General features: G+C 53.2%; 2 protein-coding genes across 6 annotated transcripts; one reads left to right on the forward strand and one right to left on the reverse strand.

The window, feature by feature from the left end:
* Window positions 1-67: 67 nt before the first annotated feature.
* Window positions 68-15130, reverse strand: LOC131587781 (acidic mammalian chitinase-like). 5 transcript variants are annotated; one of them, XM_058856012.1, is made up of 11 exons: window positions 15020-15124; window positions 12406-13631; window positions 2126-2327; window positions 1857-1913; window positions 1589-1754; window positions 1375-1499; window positions 1121-1226; window positions 855-1040; window positions 635-754; window positions 405-546; window positions 68-264 (listed from the first exon to the last, which is right to left on the reverse strand). In XM_058856012.1, the coding sequence occupies exons 2-10, from the start codon at window positions 12674-12676 to the stop codon at window positions 412-414; spliced, it is 1368 nt and encodes a 455-aa protein (XP_058711995.1). In that variant the 5' UTR covers window positions 12677-13631; window positions 15020-15124; the 3' UTR covers window positions 68-264; window positions 405-411. The 5 variants fall into 5 exon arrangements, 2 of the variants coding, with proteins under 2 accessions (XP_058711995.1, XP_058711996.1); XM_058856013.1 differs by lacking the exons at window positions 12406-13631; window positions 15020-15124 and adding exons at window positions 2692-2721; window positions 3194-3292; XR_009279425.1 differs by lacking the exons at window positions 68-264; window positions 405-546; window positions 635-754; ... (4 more) ...; window positions 1857-1913; window positions 2126-2327 and adding exons at window positions 11353-11538; window positions 11967-12142 and having other exon boundaries at window positions 15020-15118.
* Window positions 7774-11265, forward strand: LOC131587782 (acidic mammalian chitinase-like). The gene is made up of 11 exons (XM_058856014.1): window positions 7774-7874; window positions 8347-8376; window positions 8741-8942; window positions 9085-9141; window positions 9240-9405; window positions 9495-9619; window positions 9759-9882; window positions 9992-10177; window positions 10412-10531; window positions 10620-10761; window positions 11030-11265. The coding sequence occupies exons 1-11, from the start codon at window positions 7850-7852 to the stop codon at window positions 11263-11265; spliced, it is 1413 nt and encodes a 470-aa protein (XP_058711997.1). The 5' UTR covers window positions 7774-7849.
* Window positions 15131-27249: the final 12119 nt, after the last annotated feature.

A 27249-nucleotide genomic window follows, 5' to 3' on the forward strand; every position in this document is an offset into this window, starting at 1 on the left:
ATCCTGAGAGAATCAGGAAGCAACAAAATATAAAGGACAAAAAGAGTTGAAGCAGGAAGTGGTTGGTTTTGCGTAAAGCTTTATTTAATCATTCTCATTTTTGTGTGCAATGGGATCAGAGGGATCACTGGGCTGGAACGGGGTCAGGATCTCCATGGCCAGTCCCCACCATCGGCACTGCAGCTCCTCCTGCACTCCCACTGCCACCTGCACCTCCAGCAGCTGCAGGGATGTGAGGACTGCGCCGTGCAGAGCTCTTGCAGCCTGAAAAGAAAGCAGGATTTTCCTTGGGGAAGGGAAGATGTAATGCCACCTCCTCCCTGCCCCCCTTCCACGGCCCCACGGCATTCCCAGCACCGCGGCCTTTGGGGCACAAACCCCGTGTCCCTCCCTGCATCACTCACGGCACATTCACAGCCCCAGGCCCTTCTTCAGGGTGGAGATCAGGGGGTATTTGCCCTCGTGGCAGAAGGTGCCAGTGAAGTCATCCAGGTCGATGGTCCACACCATGGCACCTCCAAAGTTGTTCTGCTTCAGCCAGTCCACCTGTATGGAGGAAAATCCCGGTGAGCCCCAGGAACTGATCCCACAGGAGGCTCCAGCCTTGTCCCAGCACAGCCCCGCTGCCCCAGACCTTGAGGCTGAAGCTCTTGACGTTGTCGTAGCCGACCCATTCGCTGCCCTTGTAGGCGTAGGGAACATCCTCAGGGGCATCCCAAGCCTGGGTGGCTCCAGAGCTCAGGAAGGTGCAGATCTGGGAAAAAAAATGTGAGCCAGGTTAGGAATTCTGCTCTGGAAATATCCAGCAGTATCCGGGCTGCCCTTGCAGTGCCAGGGATGAGTTCCACACACACCTCGTAGTAAGCCAAGAGCCCGGCCTCCCTGGTGTAGGGTCCCGCGGGGCCAGGCCCGGAGGTTGGGGCTCCGATGGCGGTGTTGGATGGGTTCTGCAGGGTGAAGGTTTTCCCATAGGTTGGGAATCCCACCAGGAGCTTCTGAGCTGGGGCACCGTTGTTCTTCCAGTAGTTCATGGCATATTCCTGGAAAAGCCAGAACGGTTCAGGCACGGGCCGGGATGTGCTGTGGGAAGAGAAGCCCTGGGCTCCCTAAAGGCACTCACAACACTGAGGGTGCTGCCGCTGCTGAACAGGGGGCTGTTCTCGCCTGCAGAGCCATCCCAGGGCCCGTGGAAGTCGTAGGTCATCACGTGGATGTAATCCAGGTACCTGCAGGAGCAGGGGCTGTGTCCTCACCTGAGGCACCGGAGCTGAGGCTGCCCGCTCACCCCCAGAGCCCCGGCCATGGCCGCTCCTCCTGCACACAGGGCTCCCTCAGGGGCTCTGTGCACCAGGGACCCCAGGCTTTGCCACTCACTTGCCCAGCTCAGCAATCTCGTAGCCAGCCTGGATGGTGGAAAGTCCTCCGGCCACAGCGGCGGTGACCATGAGCCGGGGCCGGTTGGTCTGCCTGGCCTCCTGCTCGAAGGCTGCCAGCAGTTCCTGAGGGAGCCAAGGGACAGCGATCACCTGGGGGCTCTGGGATGGGGCTTTGCAGCCACCCAGGGCTCACAGGCCAGAGTCAAGCCCACCTTAACCAGGACGGTGAAGAGAGCCTTGTCCTGGGCAGGGCTGCCCCTGGAGCCGGGGTATTCCCAGTCCAGGTCCAGCCCATCAAATCCGTACTGGCGCAGGAATCTGACCACGGAGTTGATGAAGGTCTGGCGGTTCTGGGGTGTGGAGACCATGGTGGTGAACCTGGGCAAGCAACAAAACAGGGTTGGGGCTGGAATCGAGTCCCTTCATCCTTTCCCTCCCTTTCCTGACACTCATTATTGGAGAGAGCTGACTTGAACTCACTTCTCGGTGCCGAAATTCCATCCTCCAATGGCCAGCAGAGTCTTCAGGTTGCTGTTCCTGCAAGGAAGGGACAGGAACCAGAGTGACCCCAAGCGTTTGGTGTCACTGTGGCCTTTGCAGCTCGGGTGCTTTTGGTGGGAAAGGCCAAAAGCACATGGGCAACACCCAGAGCCACTGTCCCCAAGCTCAGAGGATGGGACTGTCCCCCTGCCCAGCCCTGCCCAGCCCCAGAGGGAGCAGCAGCCCTGCCCGAGGCTCCCGGCACTCACTGGTTCTTGAGGCCATTGAAGGACCTGTACAGGGTCTCATCGTTCCACTCATAGGTGGTGATCTCGTTGTTGTTCATGCCAGCAAAGGCATAGATCAGGTGGCTGCACAGGTTGGGGTCGATGTTCTCAGGGGTGTATCTGCCCTCACCAGGCCGGTACTGGGCCCAGTTGGTGAAGTAACAGGTCAGCACATAGGCAGTGCCTGCGGGGAGACACCGGCCATGGAGGGGCCTGCAGTGCCCTGGGCACAGCCCGGCCCCTCGGGCACAGCATCCCCGCGCTGCTGCCGGGCCAGGCCGGGCCACGGCTCCCTGCCTGGGCCAGGAGCTCAGGGCAAGGCCGGCGGGGCTGGGGATCCCTCGCTCCCTGCCGGGCTCCCCACCACCGCCCCGGGCTCGGCGCCTTCCTCCTCTGGCCCTGCCGAGGCCTCGGTCCCGGAGCCTCCGGTGCCCTTCAGCTCCTGCCCCGGGCTCGCTGCCCCAGACGGGCCCTTCCTGCCCGGGAGGCAGCGCGGGGGCAGCGAGCAGCTCCTGCAGGAACAGCTGCTCTGGGGGACCAGCACCTACCGAGATGGGCGTTCAGCAGCAGCGCCAGGCCTGCCAGGGCACAAGGAAACAACACTGGGGTCACTGCTCGCTCTTAGAAATGCAAAGCTCTCCTGCAACACTCTGCTCCCAAGCCAAGGCAGGTGAGCTTTTCTACAGAAGAGGCTAAAATTTGTCCAAGCATTTCCGGTAAAATTTGACAAATTATTTCAGGCAATAGCATAGAAAAGAACCCAAAGAGATGCCAAAGCAGTCATTTCATTTTCAGATTCAAGTTTGAAAGCACATTCCATTTGCAGCCTGCAATGAACTCTGTCCGTGTTCAAAGCACAAGAGATCCCCAACTGCAGCAGCACCAAAGAAGAGAAATCTCCCTCCCCAAAGGAAATTGTGAAACCTGTGACAGAGAAGAGAGAGCAGCAGTTCTATCCCCCCACCCCCCTGCACCAGCAGCAGAGTGAGGTGCCAGAGCCTCCAGCCCTGGCCAGGAGGGCAGAGAGCTCCAGTTTGCAGCAGCACTCACCGGTGAGCAGAGTGAGCTTGGCCATCTTGGACCAGACTGATGTGCTCAGCCTCTCTCGCTCTTTTATACCCTGCTCCTCTCTGCTGCCCGTCTCACATCAACAGCAATGGACAAATATTATGAAATTGGCAAAGATCCCCATCCCCAAACTGACACCAGGACAATGGGGCTGAGCACCCAGCTGGAGGTGTCACTGCTGTGGGGCCGTGCCAAATCCGGGTTCTGCAAGGGCAGATAATGAACGGGATTAGATTGCTTTGATTGTTCCAAGTGTTGTTTCCATGTTTGTGTCACCTCTGGCAGCCCCACAGGCACCGATGGCTGAAGTGTGTGACCTTGAGCCCTTCCCCAGGGGGTGGCACTGCCAAAGCTGAGCTTTGGGCTTTGCCAGGCTCGGGTGTCCTTGGTGGGACCGTCCCCAGGCAGGGCTGAGTGGGGCAGTGGCGCCAGCACTGGGAATGTTGGAGGCTGTGGGATCTGGGCTGGGACAGAGGGACCTTGGTGGTCTGAGCTGTGCCTTGCCCTCCCAGCTGAGGTGGGCTCACGTCAGGGAAGCAGACAGGAGGAATCCCAGCACCAAAGAAGAACCAGATTGTTTTTCACTGAGTCATTCTCCACCTGATAAAGAAAAACTTTTCCATAAGAAGGGTTGTTTTTGTCATCTTCTTTCCCTGATCTCCTGACACCCATGGTCACAAGAACAAGTGGGAGGACAACGCAGCGGAAGCTGATTCTGATTCACTTTGTTTCCATCAACCCAAGGAGACCAATCCCTTGTGCCACAGCTGTGCTTTGGTAGTGCCTGCATCTCTGGAGGGACTCAAGGACAGCACAAGGTCACACTTCAGCCATCGGTCCCTGCGCAGTCACCAGCAGGAACACAAAGCTGTTGTTAAAATCAACATCTGAACAATCAAAGAAATAGAATTCCATTTTTTATCTGCCCTTGCAGCACCCAGCTTTGGCACGGCCCCACAGCGGTGACACCTCCAGCTGGGTGCTCAGGCCCATTGTCCTGGAGTCGGTTTGGTGACGGGAATCTTTGCCAATTTCATAATATTTGTGCATCGCTGTTGATGTCAGACTGGAAGGAGAATGAGGAAGGATATCAAAGTGGGAGAGAGGCTGAGCACATCAGTCTGGTCCAAGATGGCCAAGCTCACTCTGCTCACTGCTGAGTGCCGCTGCAAACTGGAGCTCTCTGCCCTCCTGGCTGGGCTCAGAACTCCCCAGCCCTGCTGCTCTGGCTCAGAGGTCGCTGTAGGAATTCCTCCCTTCAGGAATGGTTTGGCTGAGCACGTCCCAACCCACCACAGACTCCTCATGTGTCCTGGAGCCCCAAAAGTCCAGTCCTGTCCCAATCCAGCAGCCTGAGGGTGGAATTGCAGACTTGGAGTCTTCAAAACGCCAACAAGCGGCTTCTGCTTTTACCTGTCTGGAAAGGAGCCTCAGATATTCCCTGGAAAAGCCACCACAGAACAGGCAGAGCTTTGTGACAGCAGCAGCAGCAACCCAGGCGTTCCCACAGGGAAGAAAAGCAGCAGAGCCAGAGGCTGTTCCCACCACAGATTCCCAGTTCCCATCCCAGGTGCAGCATTCCAGCCCCACAGATCCCTCCAGGTGCCGCAGCCACCCTTGGGGACCCGTCCCTGGGGCACAGCCAGCATCCAGCTCAGCTCCTGGGACCTGCAGGAAAATCCCTCGGGAATCTCCCAGCTCAGCTGCCCCACCTTGGATCTGCAGGAAAATCCCTCGGGAACCTCCCAGATCAGCTGCCCCACCTTGGATCTGCAGGAAAATCCCTCGGGAATCTCCCAGCTCAGCTGCCCCACCTTGGATCTGCTCTCCGTGGATGGTTTCTTCCAGGAGCAGGGAGGGAGCTGGGAATGCTGGAAGCTCTGAGGTGCTCCTGGCTGTGACACACAGGGAAACACGGATCCATCTCCAGAGGAATCCTGGAGCCCTCAGCCACAGGCAGGGAAATCCCAGCCCTGAGCCCAGGGCCTGGTGGCTCAGATGGTATAGGCCATAAATATGTATAGATATGGATAAATTTAAATAAATATATGTGGGTATGGATAAATTTAATTAAATAGATAGGGGTATGCATACATTTAAATAAATATATATGGATATGCATAAATTTAAATAAATTCATATGGATATGCAGACAAATAGAAATAAATATATACATGCAGATAAATATAAATATATATATGCAGATAAATAGAAGTAAATAAATATATGCAGATAAATAGAAATATCCACGGGCAGAGAAATAGAAATAAACATGTATAGAAATAATTATGTTTGTGCATATAAATAAAAAGAAATAAATATGTATATGAAGATAAAAAATAATCAGATAAATAAATATACAGACTTATTTTTTTAATAAATCCCCACAGGAAAATTCCAAAAAATTTTTATTTTTATTCCCAAAAATCAAATCATCCTGGGGCAGATTGTCCCTGTGGTTGTTGTCACGTCCTGCAGTGAGGAGCACCAGACGTGCCCCAAAGCAGTCCTGGCTTTCCTGAAGTTTTCCTTGGCAAACTCATCCAGCTCCTCACATCCAAACCCAGCGGTGCCTTTGCTCCATGTGGGAATCCCAGGCTGGATCTCGGCTATCCCGAGGACTCATCCACCTGCCTGCCATGGGCACAAATCCCTCTGGGAGCAGCCAGCCCCACTGTCCCTGTTCCAGGAGCCCGGGATCTGCATCTCTGTGTCCCCATTAGGGACAGGCCAGTGTTTTCCAAAGGACACGGCAACATTCCAGTGACCTTTCCGTTTGTCCCCGTGGAGTTTTCCATGGGGACCTCGCCAGCCAGGGCAGGGAGAGCCAAACACCCTTCCTGAAGGGATGGCTCAGACACAGCGAGGTCAGCAGGGCTGGAATGGATGAAGATTTAGGGAAAAACAGCAGGTTTTGGGGATTTTTCCTGTCAGAAACACCTCTGGCTGTGCAGGTGCCATCCCTGAATCTGCCAAACCTCCAGGACAAAAAGGAGGAGAAAGTTTAAAGGAATCATCCTGGAAGGAGCACCTGGGCACTGCTGAGCTGGGCACAACAGGAATATCAGGATCTGATCTCCATGAGCCGTCAGGAAAGAGCAGAAGGACAGACAGGCTCCATCCCAACAGCCATGGAATCAGTGGGATGAGAGTTTCAGAGGGAAGATGCAGCAGGAAAAGCTCAGAGTGGTGGAATCTCTCTGCAACCCAACACTGGAATAGTTGGAAGGTGACTGTCTGCTCTTTTAAATTGGAATTCTTTCAGCAAGGACCAATTCTCGTGCCCTTTTTTAACTCCCACCACCCCCAGGGAACCCATGGCAAACCACTTTCATAAAAGCAAAAGGGTTGGAAAAGTCCAGAAGGAAAAGTCCTGAAAGAAAACTCCTGGATCTGAGTTTGTTACCCCAACATGAAGACAAATCAATGTCCTTGAGCCTGCCCCAAACGCTCTCCTTACCACACCAAAACACCTTCATGGATAACAGAGCTGAAAACGTTCCAGAGGTCACTGAGGGTGGGATTTTCCAGATCTATCCTGGTTGAATTTGTACCCTGGGACTTTATCAACCAAGAAAAACATTGGAAAAATACTCCTTGAGGATGTTGTCCTGTTATCAGCCGTATCCCACCCTGTGCCTGCACCAAACCCCAAAGGCTGGCACGTTTTAATCTGCAGCTCAGCCAGCATCTGATACCAGCCTGTTTTCCAGGCTTCCATACATCCAAGGCTGGGTGACCTCCTGGAAAGTCACCTTCACATCATCCCAAAAGGAATTAAACATCCCAGTGCAGGGACACAGCCGTGTCCCCCCTCCTGAGCAGGAAAAAAGGAAGAAATCCCCGGTATCCTGACACAGGGCGAGAGCTTGGAGTCACCACCTGGACAGAGGATGAAAATAAAAATGTGGGAAGAATATTTTGAGGCATTTCACCAATGGAGATTCACATTAGGAAAAACGGGAACGCTCAGCAACACGGTTGTGTCTGTTTGGGAAAGAGCTGAGCAGGAAGAGATGGGGATAAATGTCAGAGGGAAATCCACCTGCCCCATCTTTGGGAGTGTCCCTTGTAGAGTTTAACCTCCAAGAAATAAAGAAACTTCCACTGCTTCCCTGATGTGAGCCCACCTCAGCTGGGAGGGCAAGGCACAGCTCAGCCCACCAAGGTCCCTTTGTCCCAGCCCAGATCCCACAGCCTCCAACATTCCCAGTGCTGGCGCCACTGCCCCGCTCAGCCCTGCCTGGGGACGGTCCCACCAAGGACACCCAAGCCTGGCAAAGCCCAAAGCTCGGCTTTGGCAGTGCCACCCCCTGGGGAAGGGCTCAAGGTCACACACTTCAGCCATCGGTGCCTGTGGGGCCGCCAGAGGTGACACAAACATGGAAACAACACCTGGAACAATCAAAGCAATCTAATCCCGTTCATTATCTGCCCTTGCAGCACCCGGATTTGGCACGGCCCCACAGCAGTGACCCCTCCAGCTGGGTGCTCAGCCCCATTGTCCTGGAGTCACATTTGGTAACACGGCTCCCTGCCAAGTTTCGTAATATTTGTCCATTGCTGTTCCCCATTGGCAGCAGAGAGGAGCAGGGTATAAAAGAGCGAGAGAGGCTGAGCACATCAGTCTGGTCCAAGATGGCCAAGCTCACTCTGCTCACCGGTGAGTGCCGCTGCAAACTGGAGCTCTCTGCCCTCCTGGCCAGGGCTGGAGGCTCTGGCACCTCACTCTGCTGCTGGTGCAGGGGGGTGGGGGGATAGAACTGCTGCTCTCTCTTCTCTGTCACAGGTTTCACAATTTCCTTTGGGGAGGGAGATTTCTCTTCTTTGGTGCTGCTGCAGTTGGGGATCTCTTGTGCTTTGAACATGGACAGAGTTCATTCCAGACTGAAAATGGAATGTGCTTTCAAACTTGAATCTGAAAATCAAATGACTGCTTTGGCATCTCTTTGGGTTCTTTTCTATGCTATTGCCTGAAATAATTTGTCAAATTTTACTGGAAATGCTTGGACAAATTTTAGCCTCTTCTGTAGAAAAGCTCACCTGCCCCAGCTTGGGAGCAGAGTGTTGCAGGAGAGCTTTGCATTTCTAAGAGCGAGCAGTGACCCCAGTGTTGTTTCCTTGTGCCCTGGCAGGCCTGGCGCTGCTGCTGAACGCCCATCTCGGTAGGTGCTGGTCCCCCAGAGCAGCTGTTCCTGCAGGAGCTGCTCGCTGCCCCCGCGCTGCCTCCCGGGCAGGAAGGGCCCGTCTGGGGCAGCGAGCCCGGGGCAGGAGCTGAAGGGCACCGGAGGCTCCGGGACCGAGGCCTCGGCAGGGCCAGAGGAGGAAGGCGCCGAGCCCGGGGCGGTGGTGGGGAGCCCGGCAGGGAGCGAGGGATCCCCAGCCCCGCCGGCCTTGCCCTGAGCTCCTGGCCCAGGCAGGGAGCCGTGGCCCGGCCTGGCCCGGCAGCAGCGCGGGGATGCTGTGCCCGAGGGGCCGGGCTGTGCCCAGGGCACTGCAGGCCCCTCCATGGCCGGTGTCTCCCCGCAGGCACTGCCTATGTGCTGACCTGTTACTTCACCAACTGGGCCCAGTACCGGCCTGGCCTGGGTAAGTACACCCCCGAAAATGTCGACCCCTGCTTGTGCAACCACCTGATCTACGCCTTCGCCGGCATGAACAACAACGAGATCACCACCTACGAGTGGAACGATGAGACCTTGTACAGGTCCTTCAATGGCCTCAAGAACCAGTGAGTGCCGGGAGCCTCGGGCAGGGCTGCTGCTCCCTCTGGGGCTGGGCAGGGCTGGGCAGGGGGACAGTCCCATCCTCTGAGCTTGAGGACAGTGGCTCTGGACATGCAATAACTCTGGCTCCTGCCTCTTCCCCTGCAGGAACAAAGATCTGAAGACCCTGCTGGCCATTGGAGGATGGAATTTCGGCACACAGAAGTGAGTTCAAACCATGTCCTACCCTAAACATGGAAAAAGAATGAGAGGAGGATGGTGCTGCATGGAAACCCCACCTCTCTCCTGCTCTGCTTGCCCAGGTTCACCACCATGGTCTCCACACCCCAGAACCGCCAGACCTTCATCAACTCCGTCATCAAATTCCTGCGCCAGTATCAGTTTGATGGGCTGGACCTGGACTGGGAATACCCCGGCTCCAGGGGCAGCCCCGCCCAGGACAAGGCTCTCTTCACCGTCCTGGTTAAGGTGGGCTTGGCTCTGGCCTGTGAGCCCTGGGTGGCTGCAAAGCCCCATCCCAGAGCCCCCAGGTGATCGCTGTCCCTTGGATCCCTCAGGAACTGCTGGAAGCTTTTGAGAAGGAAGCCAAACAGACCAACCAGCCCCGCCTCATGGTCACCGCCGCTGTTGCTGCTGGACTTTCCACCATCCAGGCTGGCTATGAGATTGCTGAGATTGGCAAGTGAGTGGCAAAGTCTGGGGTCACTGGTGGGATTTGAGGGGTTTCCTGGGAGTGCTGAAGTGAAAGAACCCCTGAGGGAGCCCCATGGGCAGCCTCAGCTCCGGTGCCTCAGGTGAGGACACAGCCCCCGTTCCTGCAGGTACCTGGATTACATCCACGTGATGACCTACGACTTCCACGGATCCTGGGAGAGGAACACTGGCGAGAACAGCCCCCTGTTCGCCGGCCCTGCTGACACTGGCGACTACAAATACTTCAACGTTGTGAGTGTTTCTGTGGGACACTCACAGGTCTCAGACCCTTGGTGGCTGCCCCGAGGAGATTTTGAGGAATTCATCCTACAGAGACTCAAGCAGGACTGGTTTTTTGCAGGAATACGCCATGAATTATTGGAAGAGCAATGGTGCCCCAGCTGAGAAGCTCCTGGTGGGATTCCCAACCTACGGAAAGAGCTTCACCCTGCAGAACCCATCTGACACCTCCGTTGGAGCTCCAGCATCCGGCCCTGGCCCCGCTGGACCCTACACCAGGGAGGCTGGAACTCTGGCTTACTACGAGGTATGGATGTTCCCATCACATTCCGTTCCCAAATCATTTGAAGGAATTTTTCAGGAAGCTCCCACGGAGTTTTCTGCATGGTTCAGACACAAAGCTATCCATGGAATCGCTAGGAAGGAGCTGTGTACTCAGGGAACAGGGAAGCAGCACAAAACCAGAAGATCAAGACAAGGCAAGGGTAGAGCCTGGGCTTTTCCCTTTTTGTGGATAACATTCCTGCTTCCTTCTCCTTAGATCTGCAGTCTCCTGAGCTCTGGAGCCACCCAGGCTTGGGATGAACCCCAGGATGTTCCCTACGCCTACAAGGGCAGCGAATGGGTCGGCTACGACAACGTCAAGAGCTTCGGCCTCAAGGTCTGGGGCAGTGGGGCTGTGCTGGGATGAGACTGGAATCTCCTGTGGGATCAGTTCCTGGGGCTCACCGGGATTTTCCTCCCCACAGGTGGACTGGCTGAAGAAGAACAACTTTGGAGGTGCCATGGTGTGGGCCCTGGACATGGATGACTTCACTGGCACCTTCTGCCACGAGGGCAAATACCCCCTGATCTCCACCCTGAAGAAGGGCCTGGGGCTGCAGAACGGCGGTGAGTGGCTCCAGGAGAGCGGGAGCAGCTCCTTGGTGGAGACTCCCAAAATTCCTATGGAGGTGTGGGAGGGATGAAACACTTCCAACCCTTTCCCGAATTCCAGACTGCGTTCCCCCCGCTGAGCCTCCATCACCGAGGCTCCCACCACCTCCAGCGGGAGCAGCTCCGTCATGGAGACTCCCAAACTTCCTACCGAGGCGTGGGAGGGATGAAACACCAGGAACATGAAAATAAACCTTTTCCTACTTGAATTCTTGAATTCCAGACTGCGTTCCCCCTGCTGAGCCCCTGCCTCCCATCACCGAGGCTCCCACCACCACCACCACCAGCGGCGGCAGCGGCGGCTCCGGCTTCTGCGCCGGGAAACCCAACGGGATCTACGCGGACCCCGAGAACAACAGGAACTTCTACAACTGCGTGAACGGCCAGGGCATCGCGCAGAGCTGCGAGCCAGGGCTGGTCTTCGACCCCCTCTGCAGCTGCTGCAACTGGCCCCAGTGATCCCAACCCTTTTCCAGCCAATCCATCCGTCGGATTTAATTGTGTGCAATAATGATGATTAAATAAAGCTTTCCTCAAGCAATCCTCCTTGTTTCAGCTTGGGTTTTTATTGGCTGTTTTCATGCTCTTGGCTCTGCTGGAGTGTGTGGCTATTAAAATTCCCGACAGCAGGTGTCAATGTTGCCTGCTCTTCTTCCCAGGCGTGGAGGGATTTTCCAGGAGTCTTCCGGCAACATTTGGAGAGGAAAAGCGGTTGCAGGCCAGAGAGCTGAGCTGTTAATCACAAATCGAGATTGGAGGTGAAGAGGAATTTTGTAGCAGTTTTTTATGGAAATGGAGCAGTTTGTCCTTGCCATAGGTAAAAAAAGCCAGGTTAAAGGCAGATTGTTTCTCCAGGGTTGTAAAGCCTGTGGGAGATGTGGAATCATAGAATCCCCGACTGGGTTGGGTTAGAAGGGACCTTAAACCTCATCCCATTCCACCCCTGCCATGGGCAGGGACACTTCCCACTATCCCAGGGTGCTCCAACCTGGCCTTGGACACTTCCATGGATCCAGGGCCAGCCACAGCTTCTCTGGAATTCTATTCCTGGGTTTTCCCACCCTCACAGGGAGGGACCTTGGACACCTCCAGGAGCTCCTTGGACACCTCCAGGGATGGGGATTCCACCTCCACACACTCTCTCCATGCACAGCAAATACCTGGCAGCTGGTTTGGGTCAGATTCATGGCAAGAAAGTTTTAAAAATCTTCAAATTCCCTCCTCTCAAAGGAAACACGTCTTGGTCAGAACTCCCAAAGGCCTTGGTCAGGAGATCCATGAAGTTCAGGTCATTCCTGCTGTTTGGAACAGCCCGGAAAGCTCCTCTCTCCCAGCTCTGTGGAAAGAGCTCCATTTTCAAGTTGTTTCCCCCAATCCCAGCTCCTCATTCCACTGCTCCCATCTTCCCCTGGCATTCCATTTCCCTTCTCTCCACAGCTCATGGAAGAATCAAGCGCTGACTTTCAGCCACCAGCCCTCCCCTGCTCCCGGGGGAGATTCCTGCCTCCCTCATTCCCAGAAATACCAACTCTGACTCACCCCGATTACGAAACGCCGCAGCCATTCCCCCCTGCCTCTCCTCCAGGGTCGTTTGCTCACCTCTTGTCCCCAGGGATGTTTTATGAGCACTCAGAAGAGTTTTTTTCCATGAGGATTCCATGCTGCCGTCTCCCATTGTCCATTCCTGCCGTCTTGCATCATTCCTCATTTTCCCTCGGCGCTGAGCCGCTGTCATCGGGCTCTGTAAACAAATCTCGAGCCTCTCTGGCATTGTGAAACGGCTCCAGCTCGATTTCTGACCGTCCTGTTCCCCAAATAACCCTGGCTCTGCTCTGCTGGCATCTCCCTGACATTCCCTGGAGCTCAGCATCGACTTCCCCGCAGGTGCTGAACTCCAGGGAGCTCCTGGGAATGGGCTGCAGATCCTTCCACCTATCCCCAAATCAATCCCAATGTTATTTCCTGCCTTTCCAGGCCTTCAGACAGATTCCCAAATCCCTTCCCTGCATATAAACGTCTCCATGCACAGCAGAGGTGGGAAAAAGAACTCCAGAAATGCTGGATTTATATGAATGAGCAGGCACATGGGTGTTGTTTTGTCTCAGGAAATATTTTATGGATAATTGGAGCTTCTTTTCACTGGATTTTCCTTTATTTTATTTTTTTTTATGGGCCTTATGTTGCATCAATTCTTTTATTATTTTTTATATATAGCTTGATCTCTTAAAAATTGGATTTATTAAAGTGTGTAATCTCCCAAAATCCATTTAGGATTGGTAACGCATCTCCCAGCCTGAATTAATATCAGCTGTTATTTTGGGGGGAAAAAACATCAGAACCAGGCAGATCCTGAGGTGCTTCCAGCCAGGATTCCACACGGCAGCTCCCAGCACGGAACAGGACCCGTTTCCCATCCTGACAATTCCCATCATCTGCCAGGGATGCCCTGGACTGGGAGCTGGGACAAACTGGGAGAGCTGGGGGTTAATCCATCCGCCAGCACAGGGATTTGGGGACGGCACTCTGCATTTCATCCCGGGATTTTTGGAGGTTCAGACCTCACCAGGACCTTGGAAGCTCCTCCTGTGTCCCCCTGAACCCTTCCGAGGATGCTCTGCCCCCACAGCCCCGTCCCAGCTCATCTAATTACAGCTTAAACCCTTCTGGTGAGGCAACATCTGCCTGTTCCCCGTTAATCCGTGTTCCCCAGCTCCAGAACCGGAGCCATCTGGGCAGGGAAGGTGGCTCAGCTTCCCATTAAACATTTACAGCGACATCGAGGCAACTGTTGCTGAGACAACCCAGCTGATCCCGCGTTTCCAACGCTGCAAAAAAGAAAAACAAACAGGAAAATAAAATAAAAGGGTCTAAAAACGGCTGTGGATCATCATCACATCCCCCCAGCCCAGGGTGTGAACTCCTCTCATTCCCATTGACAAATTCTTGCTATGTTAAAATTAAGGATTTTGGATAATTTAATAATATTTAGGGCCCGGCTTGAGCAACCAAATAGCCTTTAAATAAAACATTCCCTGCTGGAGCAGGTGCCCTTCAACCTCCCCGGGCTTAAAATAGCTCTGGAGTCAGGCTGAGCCCCCAGTTCAACTTTCCTGAGCGGGGTTTAATGTGACCTTAATTTGGGCAGGGCCATTATCTCTGTCCCCACGCTGTGTCAGCCACTCAGCCTTGGTTCGAAATAAGAAAACATTTTCCTTCCAAATCTTGCTGGATTTGGCTTAATGTCCTACCCTTTTATCCCCCTCAAGGTTTTTTGGGACAGAATATCCCGTTCCCTCACCAGTGGCTAGGTCAGCAGAGCAGGGAGAGCCTAAAAACTTGGCTGAAAATAAAGGAATGGAGCCGGAAATTGGGAATATTTTGAGGGGGATGGTTGGAGGATTATGGCTTTTGAGGGTGTGAGGAGTTCACAGGGCCAAGAAATTCCGATCCTGTGTTCAGTGTTGGGCTCCTCAAGGGAATGGAGCTGGAGAAGGATCTGGAAATGATCCAGAGGCTCTCTGGAAGAGCCTTTCCTTCCGTGAGCTCATGGATCCAGGAGCTTCCTGTCCCAGGACTTTTGGGTCCCTCCCAACCCAGTCTGGGAATCCTGGGGTCACCTGGAGCAGATTCATTACAAAACCACCCTGGAATATTTGATCCAGGAATGAAAACCCCAGCAGGGCCAGGAGTTGAAAGGAATAAAAGTGAAATTCCTCAAAGAAATTCCCAAGCACCGCCGGCACCCCGGGCTGTGCTGGGAGCAGCGGGATCCGGGTGTGGGAATCCGGGAGTGGGGAAGCCAGAGAGAGGGAATTGCCCTGGGATTCATCTGAAATTCCTGGTTTCCACTGTGGGGCTGCTCTGGGAGCACCCAGGGAGGCTCCCAGGGCTGGGGAGGGGCAGGAAGAAGTGGGAATTTTTGTATAATAATTTCTTGGGAGAGCCAACATTTTCCCTCATGGATTAGACCCAGGGAAAGGATTTCTCTTCTATTTCCTGGTCCTTTATTTCACCCACAGGAAAACAAACACACCCTGGTCCCATCCATATCTGGGACACAGAACAGGACCTGTTTTCCCGCTGACAATTCCCTATTTTCTGCCAGGAAAGATTGGATTTGGATCTTTTAGATGAAAAATTTGAATTGAATCTCTCCCGCTCCTTCCTCACTTCCAAGCTGGATCCAGCCCCTCTTCCTGGATGTTCCTCTCACCTCACTCTGCTTCCAAGCCCCACAAAACCAGGAGGATCTCCAGCAGAATGGAGATCTCCCGGGGCTCCAGAGGCTCTCCCAGTGCCGGAATCCTGCTGGGATCTCCATCTTTGGAAGCGTGGCTGTGCTCCAGTGCCCTTCGTGGGAGGGTTGGGTTCCCACGTCACTTGTTTTGGAGCTTCCCGCTGCTCCCGCTGACGTTCACAGGACCACGTCAGGCTCCGGCAAGGGAAGCGCGACCCTTTTTTGGGAGCAAAGGGATTTGGGAACAGCTGGGCTCTGTCAGGAATTCAGCACTCCAGTGATAAACACTCCAGGGTTTTTTTTTTTCCCCCCTCTCTGCTCCAGCACAATGTTTTCCTTTCTCTTTAGGAAGCGTTGTTTCGCTGCTGAGGGTGGAATTCTTCGCCGGAGTCCTTTTGAAATTTGTTTTTTCCCCTCATTGCAGCCTCTCCAAAGCAGCTGTGGCCCCTTTGGAAAGGGAAAAGATCTTTTGGCTCCCACAGAATTTGGGAGCTTCGAGTCCTGAGGCAGAACTGGGGAGCTTTTGGGAGGTTCAAAAGGTTTGTGGAGGGAAAGAGGTGGAGGAGCAAAGGAGAATTGGGGGTTTCAAATGTCTGGGAAAAGGGGATTAATAAAAAAAGAGGGTTAAAAAAGGGGGGTTGAAAAAAGGAGGGTTAAAAAAAGGAGGGTTAAAAAAAGGGGGATAAAAAAGGGAGGTAAAAAATAAAGGGAGCTAAAAAAGGGGGATTAAAAAAGGGATAAAAAATAAAGGGGGATAAAAAGGGGGGTAAAAATAAATGGGGATTAAAAAAGGGATAAAAAATAAAGGGGGATAAAAAGGGGGGTAAAAATAAATGGGGATTAAAAAGGGATAAAAAATAAAGGGGGATAAAAAGGGGGGTAAAAATAAATGGGGATTAAAAAGGGATAAAAAATAAACAGGAATAAAAATTAATGGGGATAAAAAATAAATGGGGGATAAAAAAAGGGGGATAAAAAAAGAGGGGGATAAAAAAGTAGAATAAAAAAGAGGGGAACAAAAAAAGGGGGCTAAAAATAAAGGGGGGGGGTAAAAATAAAGGGGGAATAAAACAGGATGGAAAAGAAGGGATAAAAAAGGGGGATAGAAAAAAAATGGGGGATAAGCCCAGAGCTGGCAGTGGTGTCTTATCCCAAATAAATTTTACACAAAAGCACAAATATTTGGCAATCTGAACACTTTCCAACAAGCCTCTAAGCCAGACAAATCCCCACCTGACTCCTCCTCAGCTCCTGGGAAAACCCCAAATCCACAGTGAAACACCTTTCCCTGCACACACGCCCTGACCTGGCTGCAAAGTCCCTCCTTTCATGTGGGTGGCAGGGAGATAAGGCAGGCCCTGCTCTTAAAAATGAATAAATCAGAAGTAAATAAAGAAATCAGTGGAAAAGAAAGAAATCAGCAGGGAAAATTTAGATTAGAGAGCCAGGAGGTGGAGTTGGCTGAGCTGGGACAGCCCCAGCTGAAGGACAGGGACACTGGGAGACGCTGCCTGGCTGGAAAATCCCTTTATCCCAACCTGGAGAGACCCAAAAGTGAGGATCACACCCAGGGCTTTCATTTTATCTGGGAGCTGGGAACCTGCTGGGCAGGGGAAGGAGCAGGAGGCCGAGTGGGGCCAGCAGGAGCTTCTCACCTTGGGCCAGATGTGGTCAGAGCCTTTTTTATCCCACGTGTGCTGCCTTTCTTTGCATAGCCCAAGTGCCATTAGGTGTAATTAAGGCAATTATGCTGAATTTTAGCAGCCCACAGAGTAATTGGGGGCAATTTTTAGCATCCCCAGGGGCATTTTGAGAGCCCAAGGTGGCCCTGCTGATGATTTTCCTGCTTGAGGTCTCAGCTCAGGTGTGGCTCAGGTGACACCTTTGAAGTGGACGTTGTTGTGCTGCTGCTGTTGGGATAGAACTGGAGGAGAACAACTCCAATTTTCCAGTTTTTCCTTTCTTTCTTACTAAAAAAATAAAGGAATTTTCTCTTGTTTCAGCTCTGAGGCAAATTAAACCTGAGGAATGAGTAGGAAAGATCCAGGCTCAGGTGGGACACGCTAGAGAAGAAATGGGCTCAGAGCTGTCACCCCACAGGGAACAATCTGAGGATCATTTTGTTCTCCTTCCCTCACTTTGGGTGAGAAATTCCAGCCTTCCCCTGAGAAACCTTCCCCAAAAAAATGTGAAAAACCTCCCTGATGTGTTTTGTTTGCAGCAGAAGGATCTGCCAGCTCTGCAGATCCTGCTCTTGGGAGACAAAAGGCAGCTCCAAAAAAACCTCGGAAAAAAGTTTTTCCCAGCCTTTTCCAGGTTCCTCCAAGGCATTTTGTCCCTTCCCTGCCTGAGGAGTGACCTCGGCTCAGCAGCAAAATTCCTGGGACCACTCAGATCCTGATCCCAGCTCTAAATCTGGAGCAGCTCCGGCCTCACCCAGAGAAATCTGAGCTCTCCTCTGGCTGTCACTGAACGTCAGCACCTGATCCAGAGTCACCTGAGCACTGGGAAGGGCAAAATCCCCAGGCTGGATTGGGAAAAATTCCATCAGGAGGGAGGAAAAGCCTTTCTGGCTGTGCTTGGAGCAGGGGGACTCAGCCCTGGGCTGAGGGAGTTCTGAGCATCACCCTCTGCTCCACATCCAGGGAAAATCAGGGAATTTCATGGCTTCAAAAATCCTTAAAATCCCTCTGTTTTTTACTCTACCCTCTCCTCTACTCCAAAACATCACCAGCCCAAAGGGAAATTTGGGATTATTCCTTATTCCCTTCTTCCCTCAGCTGACTCCTGCATTTCAGGCCTTCCTGTGGAATTGCAGGAGCAATTCCCATTCCCAACTTTTTTTCCTCAGCCACAACCTTCCCTGAATTCGAGCCTCACCCCTCACAGTGGGGCAAGAAAAGCCTCGAACGGGGCAAGATTTGGGGAGCTCGGAGCTGGAATTCCTGATGGAGCAGAGCTCTTGGAGCACAGCGAGGCCTTGTCGGAAAGAGGGGGAAAAAAATAATAAAAAAAATAATAAAAACAATCCCATTTATGGCTGACAAACGTGGCCAGAGGCCAAGGAAAACCCTCCTGGGCTCTGGATCCGGCAGGGTGAGGGGGTGGGAGATATTTTTAGCTGTTTTTTCTGCTCCTGAGGCCTTCGTTTGCCTCGGGCCTTGAGCGAGCGGCTGAGGAGCTCTCCTGAGGAAGAGGAGGAGGAGGAGGGAGTGGGAGGTTGGAATCTGAGACCCTTTTAAGCTCTGTTTACTCTTCCAGCCTCCGCAGGTTCCAAGGGCACGGCCGTGAGGCCGATCTGGTTATCCTGGGGAGGGAGGGGAGAGCCTTGGAGCACTTTACGGGGGATTTATGGGGGATTTTCCTTCCTCCTCTGGGCCATTCCCATCTCCAGCATCCCTGATCCCAACTGGGAACAGCTCCTCAGCAGGGATCAGAGGGAAACAGGCCTGGGCTGTGCTTTCCCATGGTTTGTTGCTCCAGGGAAAATGGATTTCCCCCTCCCTTCTCCTCTTGTGCAATGTTTGACCTTGCCAGGCTCAGCCTCTTTCCAGGCCTCACGTTCCCAACTCCTTCTCCTCCTCAAAATTTCACTTTTCCAGCTTCCTGAGTCCCCAGGTGCTTCCAGAGTAGGAAGTGAAACTCCAAATGCCCCAGGAAAATGAGGATCGCTGTGTTTCAGCAGCCATGGAGCTGGAGCAGCCCCGTGGAGCGAGTTTTCCAAGGAAAATGAGAGGATTGTCACTGGGATAAGGGATTTCAGCCTGGCTGCACATCTTGGGATGGAAAAAATGCCCCCAGAGCCTCTGCCAAAGCCTTGGGAACACTGAAATCCAACAGGGAGTGGACGTGCTGCTCCTGGGAGGGATCCCTGTGGCTCTGACCCGAAATTTGGGCTCCAAATGTGATCCAACCCCAGATTTTTGGGTAAATGACACCTCCTTTAACAACTTCCCAACTCCCTCCCTGGCTGCTCACACCCAGCTCCAGCTCCAAGGCCACATTCCCGCTCCAGCCTCACGGATTTTCTTGAGTGACAGAACTTTCCTGTGGGATTTTGGGGAGAAAACCACATCAGCTTCCTCCTCAGGGTCTTTAAGATAAACAGAAACATTTGGAGGGTGATGCTCAGCCTGTCCTTGCTCCGGTGCTCATCCAGCTCTCAGAATTCCCAGCAGAGCAGCTTTGGGAGGACATGGTGGAGCTGTGGATTTCTCCAAGGAGTTTTCCAAAGCTCAGGAAGGTGAATCCATGTGGTTCCTGCCCAACAAACCCAACCCTCCAGCTTTGCCAGGGAAGGGCGAGGAATCCCTGGGAAGAGCCTGGAGCAAGCCCGCAGAGGAAGCCAGGAGGGATCTCCTGGAGCAGGGATCAGCTTGGGAAGAGGCACCACCCGGATTTAAGCTGGGCCTGGGTGTTTCCCAGCTTCAGCCGGGCTCCCTTTGTGCCCTAATTGCTGCTTGCAGGGCCGGGGAGCCCTGGGAAGCCGTGGCCTCTTTCAGGATTTGTGGGTGTAGCCTGAGAAGATCTCCCAGGAGCTTCTCCCAGTGTCCCTTCCCTCCCATGGACCGTCCCCAGGAGAAAAGTCTACCCTGGATTTGGAGGGGGTGGCTTGGGCAGAGCTTTGGGCCTCCACTCTTCATTTTGGAATCAGATAAAACCGTTCCTTGCACAATCCTGCTGCTGCTCAGCCCCACAACACCTTCCATATGCAATCCCAGAATATTTAGGCAAAGGGAAAAACTGAGCTGAGGGGTGGCTTTGCATGGGGAAGTGTCACAGACCCAGGAAAAAGAAGTTTCTGGGCTGGCCAGGCTGAAATGGGGCTTCTCTTATTATTCAATTTGCAAAGTGCATTTGGGTTGATGTTATTTCATGTTATTTATCTAATTAATTAATTTATTTTATTTATTTTAAATAAAAGATGAAATAGTGAAGAGTGTCCCAAACAATAAGAAAAAGCCATTCCAGATATCCCAAATACCAAACCCAGGCCCAGCTCTGAGCTGAACCACATAAAAAATCCTTCCTGAGGAGCTGCTCCAGCACTAAAAATATTGTATAAAGGAATTTGGGAAAGAGGGATGGACAGGGAACGGGTGCATTAAATAAAATTAAATAAATGCATGAAGAAAATAAAGTGGAGTAAGGAAGGAGCTGGTGGGCAGGGAGAGAAGGGGAAGGTGGATCCATCTGGACAGATCCTGAACCTGGGGAGGGAATGAGGTCTGGAATCAGCCCTGGATAGGTCAGTTTGCCATGAACTGGCCCAAATCTGGAATCTGGAGCCTTCTTATCAGCACCTGCTACACCTGGGACTGCCTTGATCCCTTCAGCCTTGTGGGAAAGCACAGAACATCCCAAAAAAATCCCATATGGACACTGTGGATCCCACAAAACCCCCCAGACCTGTGGAGCAGCTCAGCTTTGTGCTGCCCCAATCAAACCCCCTTTAATCGGTGCCCGTCTCCCGCTCTCCCCCTCCAAAACAGGGAGAATAAACTGCTTTTCACAACCTTTTAAAAAACACATTCAAGCCCAGCCGGCGGCTCTGAGCAGGGTCAGGAAATTCCCTTCCCAGCTGCTGCAGCCACAGAGGCTTTGGTGCTCTTGGCCTTGTTTTTGTGCCGGGGATTGGGGTTTCCATGGAGCTGCACCACACGTTCCCCTCTCTTCGTGCTCCCCAAGCAAAGAAACGGGCAGAGAAATGCAGATTTCGGGCAATGTGCTGCCTTGGCAGCTCTTCCCAGCCTGGCTGAGCTGCACTTTGGCAGCTCAGGCACATTCTCAGCACCTTAAAATAAAAAAAAAAATAAAAATAAATTCCCATCTTGTGGTTTTGGCCGAAGAGGTTTGGGGTTTTTTTTTCGTTTTTATTTTCTTTTTTTTTTTTAACTTCTCATTTCTAAGAAAAGAAAAATCCCTTTTTCATAGCTGTGTGTCAGCAGGGAAGGGAGAAATCCTTCAATCCACCCCTCCAGCCTGCCTTAGAAGGAAAGGTGTGAGATAAACCCAAGGAGGGAGGTTTGACCTGAAAAACTCAGGGAGACAGAGGAATCTTGCTCTCTCATTCCACCAGCTCTGCATCCTGATTGTTTCTTTGGCTTCAAACAGGACTTGGCGTCTCCCAGGCTCGCTTTTCTCCATTCTGAACCCGCGTTGGCCCCGAATTCCTCACGGATTCCTGTCCCTGTCTCGGGCTTCGTGTCACTCCCAGCGGTGGCTTCACCTGTCCCCAGGTGAGCGCGGGAGGGAGCGGCTGTTTTGACTGGAGTCCGTGTTTATCCCAGGAGTTTCCAGAGGGGAAAGAGCAAGGCCTGGCTGGGCAGCCACACCCCGATAAGGAGGAATTACCGAGGGGCAATTTGCCTGTGCCCAGCTGTGCCCCCACGTGCTGTTTACCCTGGGCTGGGGGAGATTTTATCGTCGAGGCCACGGGGTTTGGGGTGGGGCAGAGCCAGGGCACGTCTCACCTCCATCCCTGCTCTGTTCCCAGGGCTTGGGAGCGCTTTTATCTCCTAAACCAACAGGGCTGCTCCAGGTTTCCCAGCTGCCAGCTTTCCCTGGAGCTGGCTGTGCAAACACCTCTGCTCGGTGTCCCCTCTGTCCCCTGTGCCAAGGACAGGGCTGGGTGGAGGCGCTGGCAAGGGAGGATGTGGAAAACGAGCAAGAAACCCAGCTCAAAAGAACAGGAAACCATCTCTGAGCTCATCTCCACACCTTCCCCACCGAGGCAGCTTCGGGAGGAACGCAAGGCCGAGGTTTCCTCTCCAAAAATGTCGAGATCTCACCCAATTCTTCTTGCCCAACACGACGTCAGCAGGAAGCTGAGGCCGCGCAGAAACCCCCGTGAGCGCCCTGAGAGTTCAGCAGCGGCGGAAAACAAAACCCAGAGGCCTCGGGAGGGTGCAGAAAAAGCGATGTTTGCTTCCCAAAATACTCCAGAACAGATGGAACATTGGCAGTGGGTCGGAGAGGAGGGAACGGGGCACAGAGGAAGGGAATTGGAGCAGAGGGAGGGATTTTTTGCAGTCCCAAATCTCCTGTGTGGAAATGCTGTGTGGAAATCCAGCCCCCAGCCACACAAATCCAGCCGGGAGCCCAGGGGAATATTTAAAGCTCCTTTATAGGATGAGGGAAGCTGCCTGGACATGCCCCAAATGTGTCCTGGCATGTCCTGTCCACACATCCCCAGGTCCCCAGGAGGATTTACAGGCGACAAACCAAGCGTGGGGCTGCCAAAAGCCTCCAAAAGCAGGGTGGAGGAGCAGAGCTGGGGGCTGATAAAGCCCTGGAATTCCCTGGGATGCCGGGAACCAGACGTGCTGGGGGACACGGTGTCCCTGTCCCGCCTTCTCCCCCAATTTCACACGGTTCCCTCATTTCACAACCCCATTTTGAAAGGCCTAAAGTGTAGGCTGGGCTTTAAACCCTGCCTTGTTGTTTACCGAGCCCGTTCCTGGGGTCACACCCGGGTTACCAATTACAGCTGGGATTAAACATCTTAAACCCGCTTTACCCCTGGGCTTTTTTCCCCTTAAATTCCCACTGATTGTGCTTAACTGGTGTCACCAAGCAGGTGGCTGCTGCCACTGTCCACACATTTGTCTGTCCCTCCTCTGCCACAGCCACAGAATGAGATTTAAACCAGGCCAATACATCCATTATTTTTTCAGCTCTCGACAGTTCCCAGCGATTTTTTTTTTTCCCTCCCTCTAAACTTCGAGAAGTTTAAATTGGCCAAAATAACCTTCAAATCCTTCCCAAAGCTTGGGGTGGCTGCAGGTGAAACAAAGAAATTAAGAATTAAGGAATAAACATAAAGAAATGCTTAATTAAAAAATACCCTGACACCCAGATCCACAAAAACAAGAAAAGAGTCAAACTGCAAAATAAGATAAAGAGCTAAAATACACAAACAAGATGCAAAGACAAAAGCACCACAAGATAAAGGAGATTCCTCAGACCCTAAACCCAAAAGAAAAGATTTAAAGTCCCAAAAAGTGGTCAAAAGACTGAAAAGGGCATAGAGCTAATTGTAATATGAAGATGAGCAAGGTTAAGAAATTAATATGTATTAAGAGTATTGTGTAACTCTAGTTTGTAAAAGATAAAAAGAAAAAATCAAACCTAAAAATTGTGCATGCCTTTAGAAGAGATATCCCCATGAACCTCAGTGCTGAATAAATGAATTATTCTGTGAGTTATAGAGTTCCTTTTTATTCCACATATCACAGGGACCCGGCTGGGGGAGCTGATTCAGCGACGTGGCTGATGAGCAGGATTTGGATGTTAATTCTTAATTCTGGGGTTGTTTTCCTGCCTGGGACAGAGCCAATGGGCAGTTGGCTCTGCTGGGTCTCCAGGACAGATTGGAATTGGGGTTTTGGTGCCTCGTGCCCTATAAACTGCAGACTTCAGGGTGTCGTCACCCCAAAAAAACCCCACAGTGAGTCCAAGTGTGGCGTGGGAACTGCTGCCTCTTAGGTGAACATAAAACACCCCGAGCTGCTGACTTGCAAAGCCTCAGTCCCTGTGAGCAGCTCGGGTTTTAACCCTTGATTGAATGCCAAATGTTCCTTTTTTTTTTTTTTTTTTTTTTTAATTGTTAAATTTCCAGCTCGACTGGTTTGGAGCCTCATTTGGATAAACAGGAGGGTTTGGTTATCTGAACTCCTGGTTCCTGTCAGACCAGTTCCAGCCCCAGCCTGGCCAATCCCTGGGCAGAAATTTATTGAGTTTGGGTTGGTTTTTTGTTTGGTTGTTTTTTTTTTAAAATTGAAATCGAAATGCTCTCAGCTAAATGCAGGGTGGAAAACCAACCCAGCCAGAACAGCCTCAAACTCAGTTCTCTTTTTAAACCGAATTTTATTTTCTGATGGTTTCTTTGCTCTGTAACTCCTCCGAGTGCTTTGAAAGGCTGCTCTAAGCCTCAAGCTCTGCCTGAAAAACCCCAGGGCCAGAAATTAGGGACGCATAACCCGCTTAGAGGGCCTTGAGCTGCACAGGAAATCTCCTATTGGAAGGGTTTAACGGGGCCAAGCTGATTTGGGAGCCACATCCCAGCAGATGAACACGCTGGGAATGGGGAGCGAAGGGGGCGACCAGGAATAAATCAAATGGGAGTTGTGAATTTGGGGAATGGTGCCACCATTTCCCCCATCCTGGGGGGACCAGGGGAACCTGCTGGGTCAGGCTGGCTCATCCTCATCAGCGCCTAATGAGCACAGTTAGCCCCTAATGGCCAATTAATAGCCCTGGTTATTAGAGCTATTCTAGGCCAGGCTGCAGGAGTCCTGCTGCACCAATCCAGTGACTCAGGGCTGGAGGATTCCATCCCGATATTCCTTAGGCTGGCAGAAACCAGCCCTGCTCCCAGCTGGGATGGCCAAGCTCAGCTCAGTCAAAACCAAAACTCATGGGGTCACTTTTTAATTCGGTTTTTCCAGCTGTTTTTGCTCAGGGATGTTCCCCACCGGGGTGGATTTGCTGTGTTCCCATTTTTCCCGCTGATCCACACGCCCCAAGCACGGCAGCACAGGTGTGTTCAAAGCTCTGGAGCCTTGCATGGACACGCTGGATGTTTATCCAGCCTCTTCCAGGGGCCTCTGGAATATCCAACCCCCTCCCCCTGCAGCACGCTGGGCTCCCAGGCCTCTTTCATGTGTGGTGCTGACTTGGGAAGAAAAAAAAAAATTAAAAAAAAGAAAAGAAGTCCTTAGACTTTAATCCTTGGGTTTATTTCAAGGCTTACAAAGGCAAATCTGGTTTGTGGCAAGAGATTTGCCTGATTTCTTCTGCTCTGGGGATGAATGGGGCAGCAGATGGGGAGGATTTGGGGACCCCTCGGCTGCGTCTCCTCGCAAACCTGACCCTGCCCTGGGCCTGCTGCGCTTCAGAGCTGCCCAGGGCATGAAATGGGGTCAGTGCAGAGCCCTGCTTGGGCTGGAGCTGTTGAATTCCCCTTTTCCAGAGCCATTTTCCTTCCCCTGATTCCTGTCTCATTCCCAATTCCTGTTCCAGGGTCTGCACAGCCCTTGGTGGGGGTTGTTAACACGTGAAATCCCGAGTGCAGCGTGGGAATAAAACCAGCTGCAGGCTGCCAGCAAAAAGCCTCAAAAAATCCTATTAGACCCCAGAATCCTGGGAATCATTGGGAATTTGAGACCTGGAGAAGGAGGTGCTGGAAAACCTCAATGCCATCCCCACTTTTGGGGGTAGGAGTGGGCGATGCCGCCCCTCGCTGGGCAAGTCCGTGATCATTTCCCATGGGACAGGACCCCAGGGGTCAGCAATTCCAGGATCATTTCCCGGTGGGACAGGACCCCGAGGGGCTCGGGAGGAGCCCCAGAGAGGTGGGATGTGCTGGCAGGTCCTGTGCCAGCAGCCCCAGCTCCTCCTGCTCCGGGAATGCTGCGCCAGCACCGGGAGCAGCTCTGTGGGAACGGCCACGGGGCAGCTCCGCGGGCAACCAAAGCTCCGGAGCTCCTTCCCTGCCCTGGCTCATTCCAGCTGCTCCCAGCGCTTGTGGAGATGCCAAATGAGGCCCCAGCCACGGGAGGAGAGGGCGTTTTCCTGGGGATCAGAGCAGAGCTGTGGCTTTAGGTCCTCCCCCGGTGCTGGAGGAGGCTGCCAGGCGATGGCTTGGAACAATCCCGGTGCTCTGCCCGGGAATATTCATCCAGGATCCCGTCCTGCGCTGATAGGAACTCTCTCATGCTTGATCAAAGCGAAGAGTTCGGCCTCCCACTGCTCTTTAGCTCGGGGCCAGTTTCAGCAGGAGCTCTCTGGGCAGCGTGGCAGGGCCAGCTGGGCCAGCTCCGGGCTTGTGGTGGCTTCCAGGTGCTCCTTCATCTCCCACAGCATCAGGGCTTCTCCTCTCCCTCCCGCTGGGCTGGCTGGAAGCACCTGGAGACTCCGTGTTCTGCTCCATCCCTGCTTGCCTTGGCTTGTCCTCCCTGATTCCCCGGGGTGGGGACACGTCCTCCTCCTGCATCCCGCTCTTCCTCCAGCCTGGATTTTGGCTGGGAGGTGCCAGCCCTGACCTCCAGCGCTGCCCAGGCAGGGTGGCTGTGCCACTGTCACCCCTCTTGTGTGACACTCTTGGAAGGTTCTCCCTTCTCCAGGGATCTCTGCCAAGGGACTGGCCTTGCCTGAGGGACACGGACGGATCCGGGGCTGTGTCTGGAGGAGGGACATTTGGGGATGGAAACACTGGTGGGAAGAGCCCCCTGTGCGGGGGGATTCCAGGGGGGTGGCAAAGGGCTGATCTGGATGGGAGAGCTTGGATCCTCTTCCAGGAGAGCTGGGGAGGGACTTGGGACGAGGGATGGAGTGACAGGACAAGGGGCAATGGCTTCAAACTGAAAGAGGGAAAGTTCAGGTTGGATAAGGGGCAGGAATTCCCCCCTGTGAGGGTGGGGAGGGGCTGGGATGGAATTCCCAGAGAAGCTGTGGCTGCCTCTGGATCCCTGGCAGTGCCCAAGGCCAGGCTGGAGCAGCCTGGGATGGTGAGAGGTGTCCCTGTCCCGGTGTCCATCTGTCCCTGTCCCCCTGTCCCTGTGTCTTCATGTCCCTGTCCCTGTCTCCATGTCCCTGTGTCCATCTGTCCCTGTCCCCCTGTCCCTGTGTCTCCATGTCCCTGTGTCCATCTGTCCCTGTCCCCCTGTCCCTGTGTCTCCATGTCCCTGTGTCCATCTGTCCCTGTCCCCCTGTCCCTGTCCTCCTGTCCCTGTGTCCATCTGTCCCTGTGTCCATCTGTCCCTGTGTCCCCATGTCCCTGTCCCTGTGTCCCCCTGTCCCTGTGTCCATCTGTCCCTGTCCCCCTGTCCCTGTGTCCCCATGTCCCTGTCCCTGTGTCTCCATGTCCCTGTGTCCATCTGTCCCTGTGTCCCCCTGTCCCTGTGTCCCCCTGTCCCTGTGTCCATCTGTCCCTGTCCCTGTGTCCCCATGTCCCTGTGTCCCCATGTCCCTGTCCCTGTGTCCATCTGTCCCTGTGTCCCCCTGTCCCTGTGTCCCCATGTCCCTGTCCCTGTGTCCATCTGTCCCTGTCCCCCCCCAGGTCACCCCGAACCTCCCCCGGTAACCGCCCCCCCCCCGCGCGCGCGCTGTGACGTCACCGCGCTGAGCTCAGCCGCTATTAGCATTCCCTCATTTGCATTCCCTCATTTGCATACGGCCCAGCCAATGGAAGGCGGCGGCCGCGC

Source organism: Poecile atricapillus, chromosome 23, assembly GCF_030490865.1.
Source record: "Poecile atricapillus isolate bPoeAtr1 chromosome 23, bPoeAtr1.hap1, whole genome shotgun sequence".
NCBI classification, from domain to species: domain Eukaryota; kingdom Metazoa; phylum Chordata; class Aves; order Passeriformes; family Paridae; genus Poecile; species Poecile atricapillus.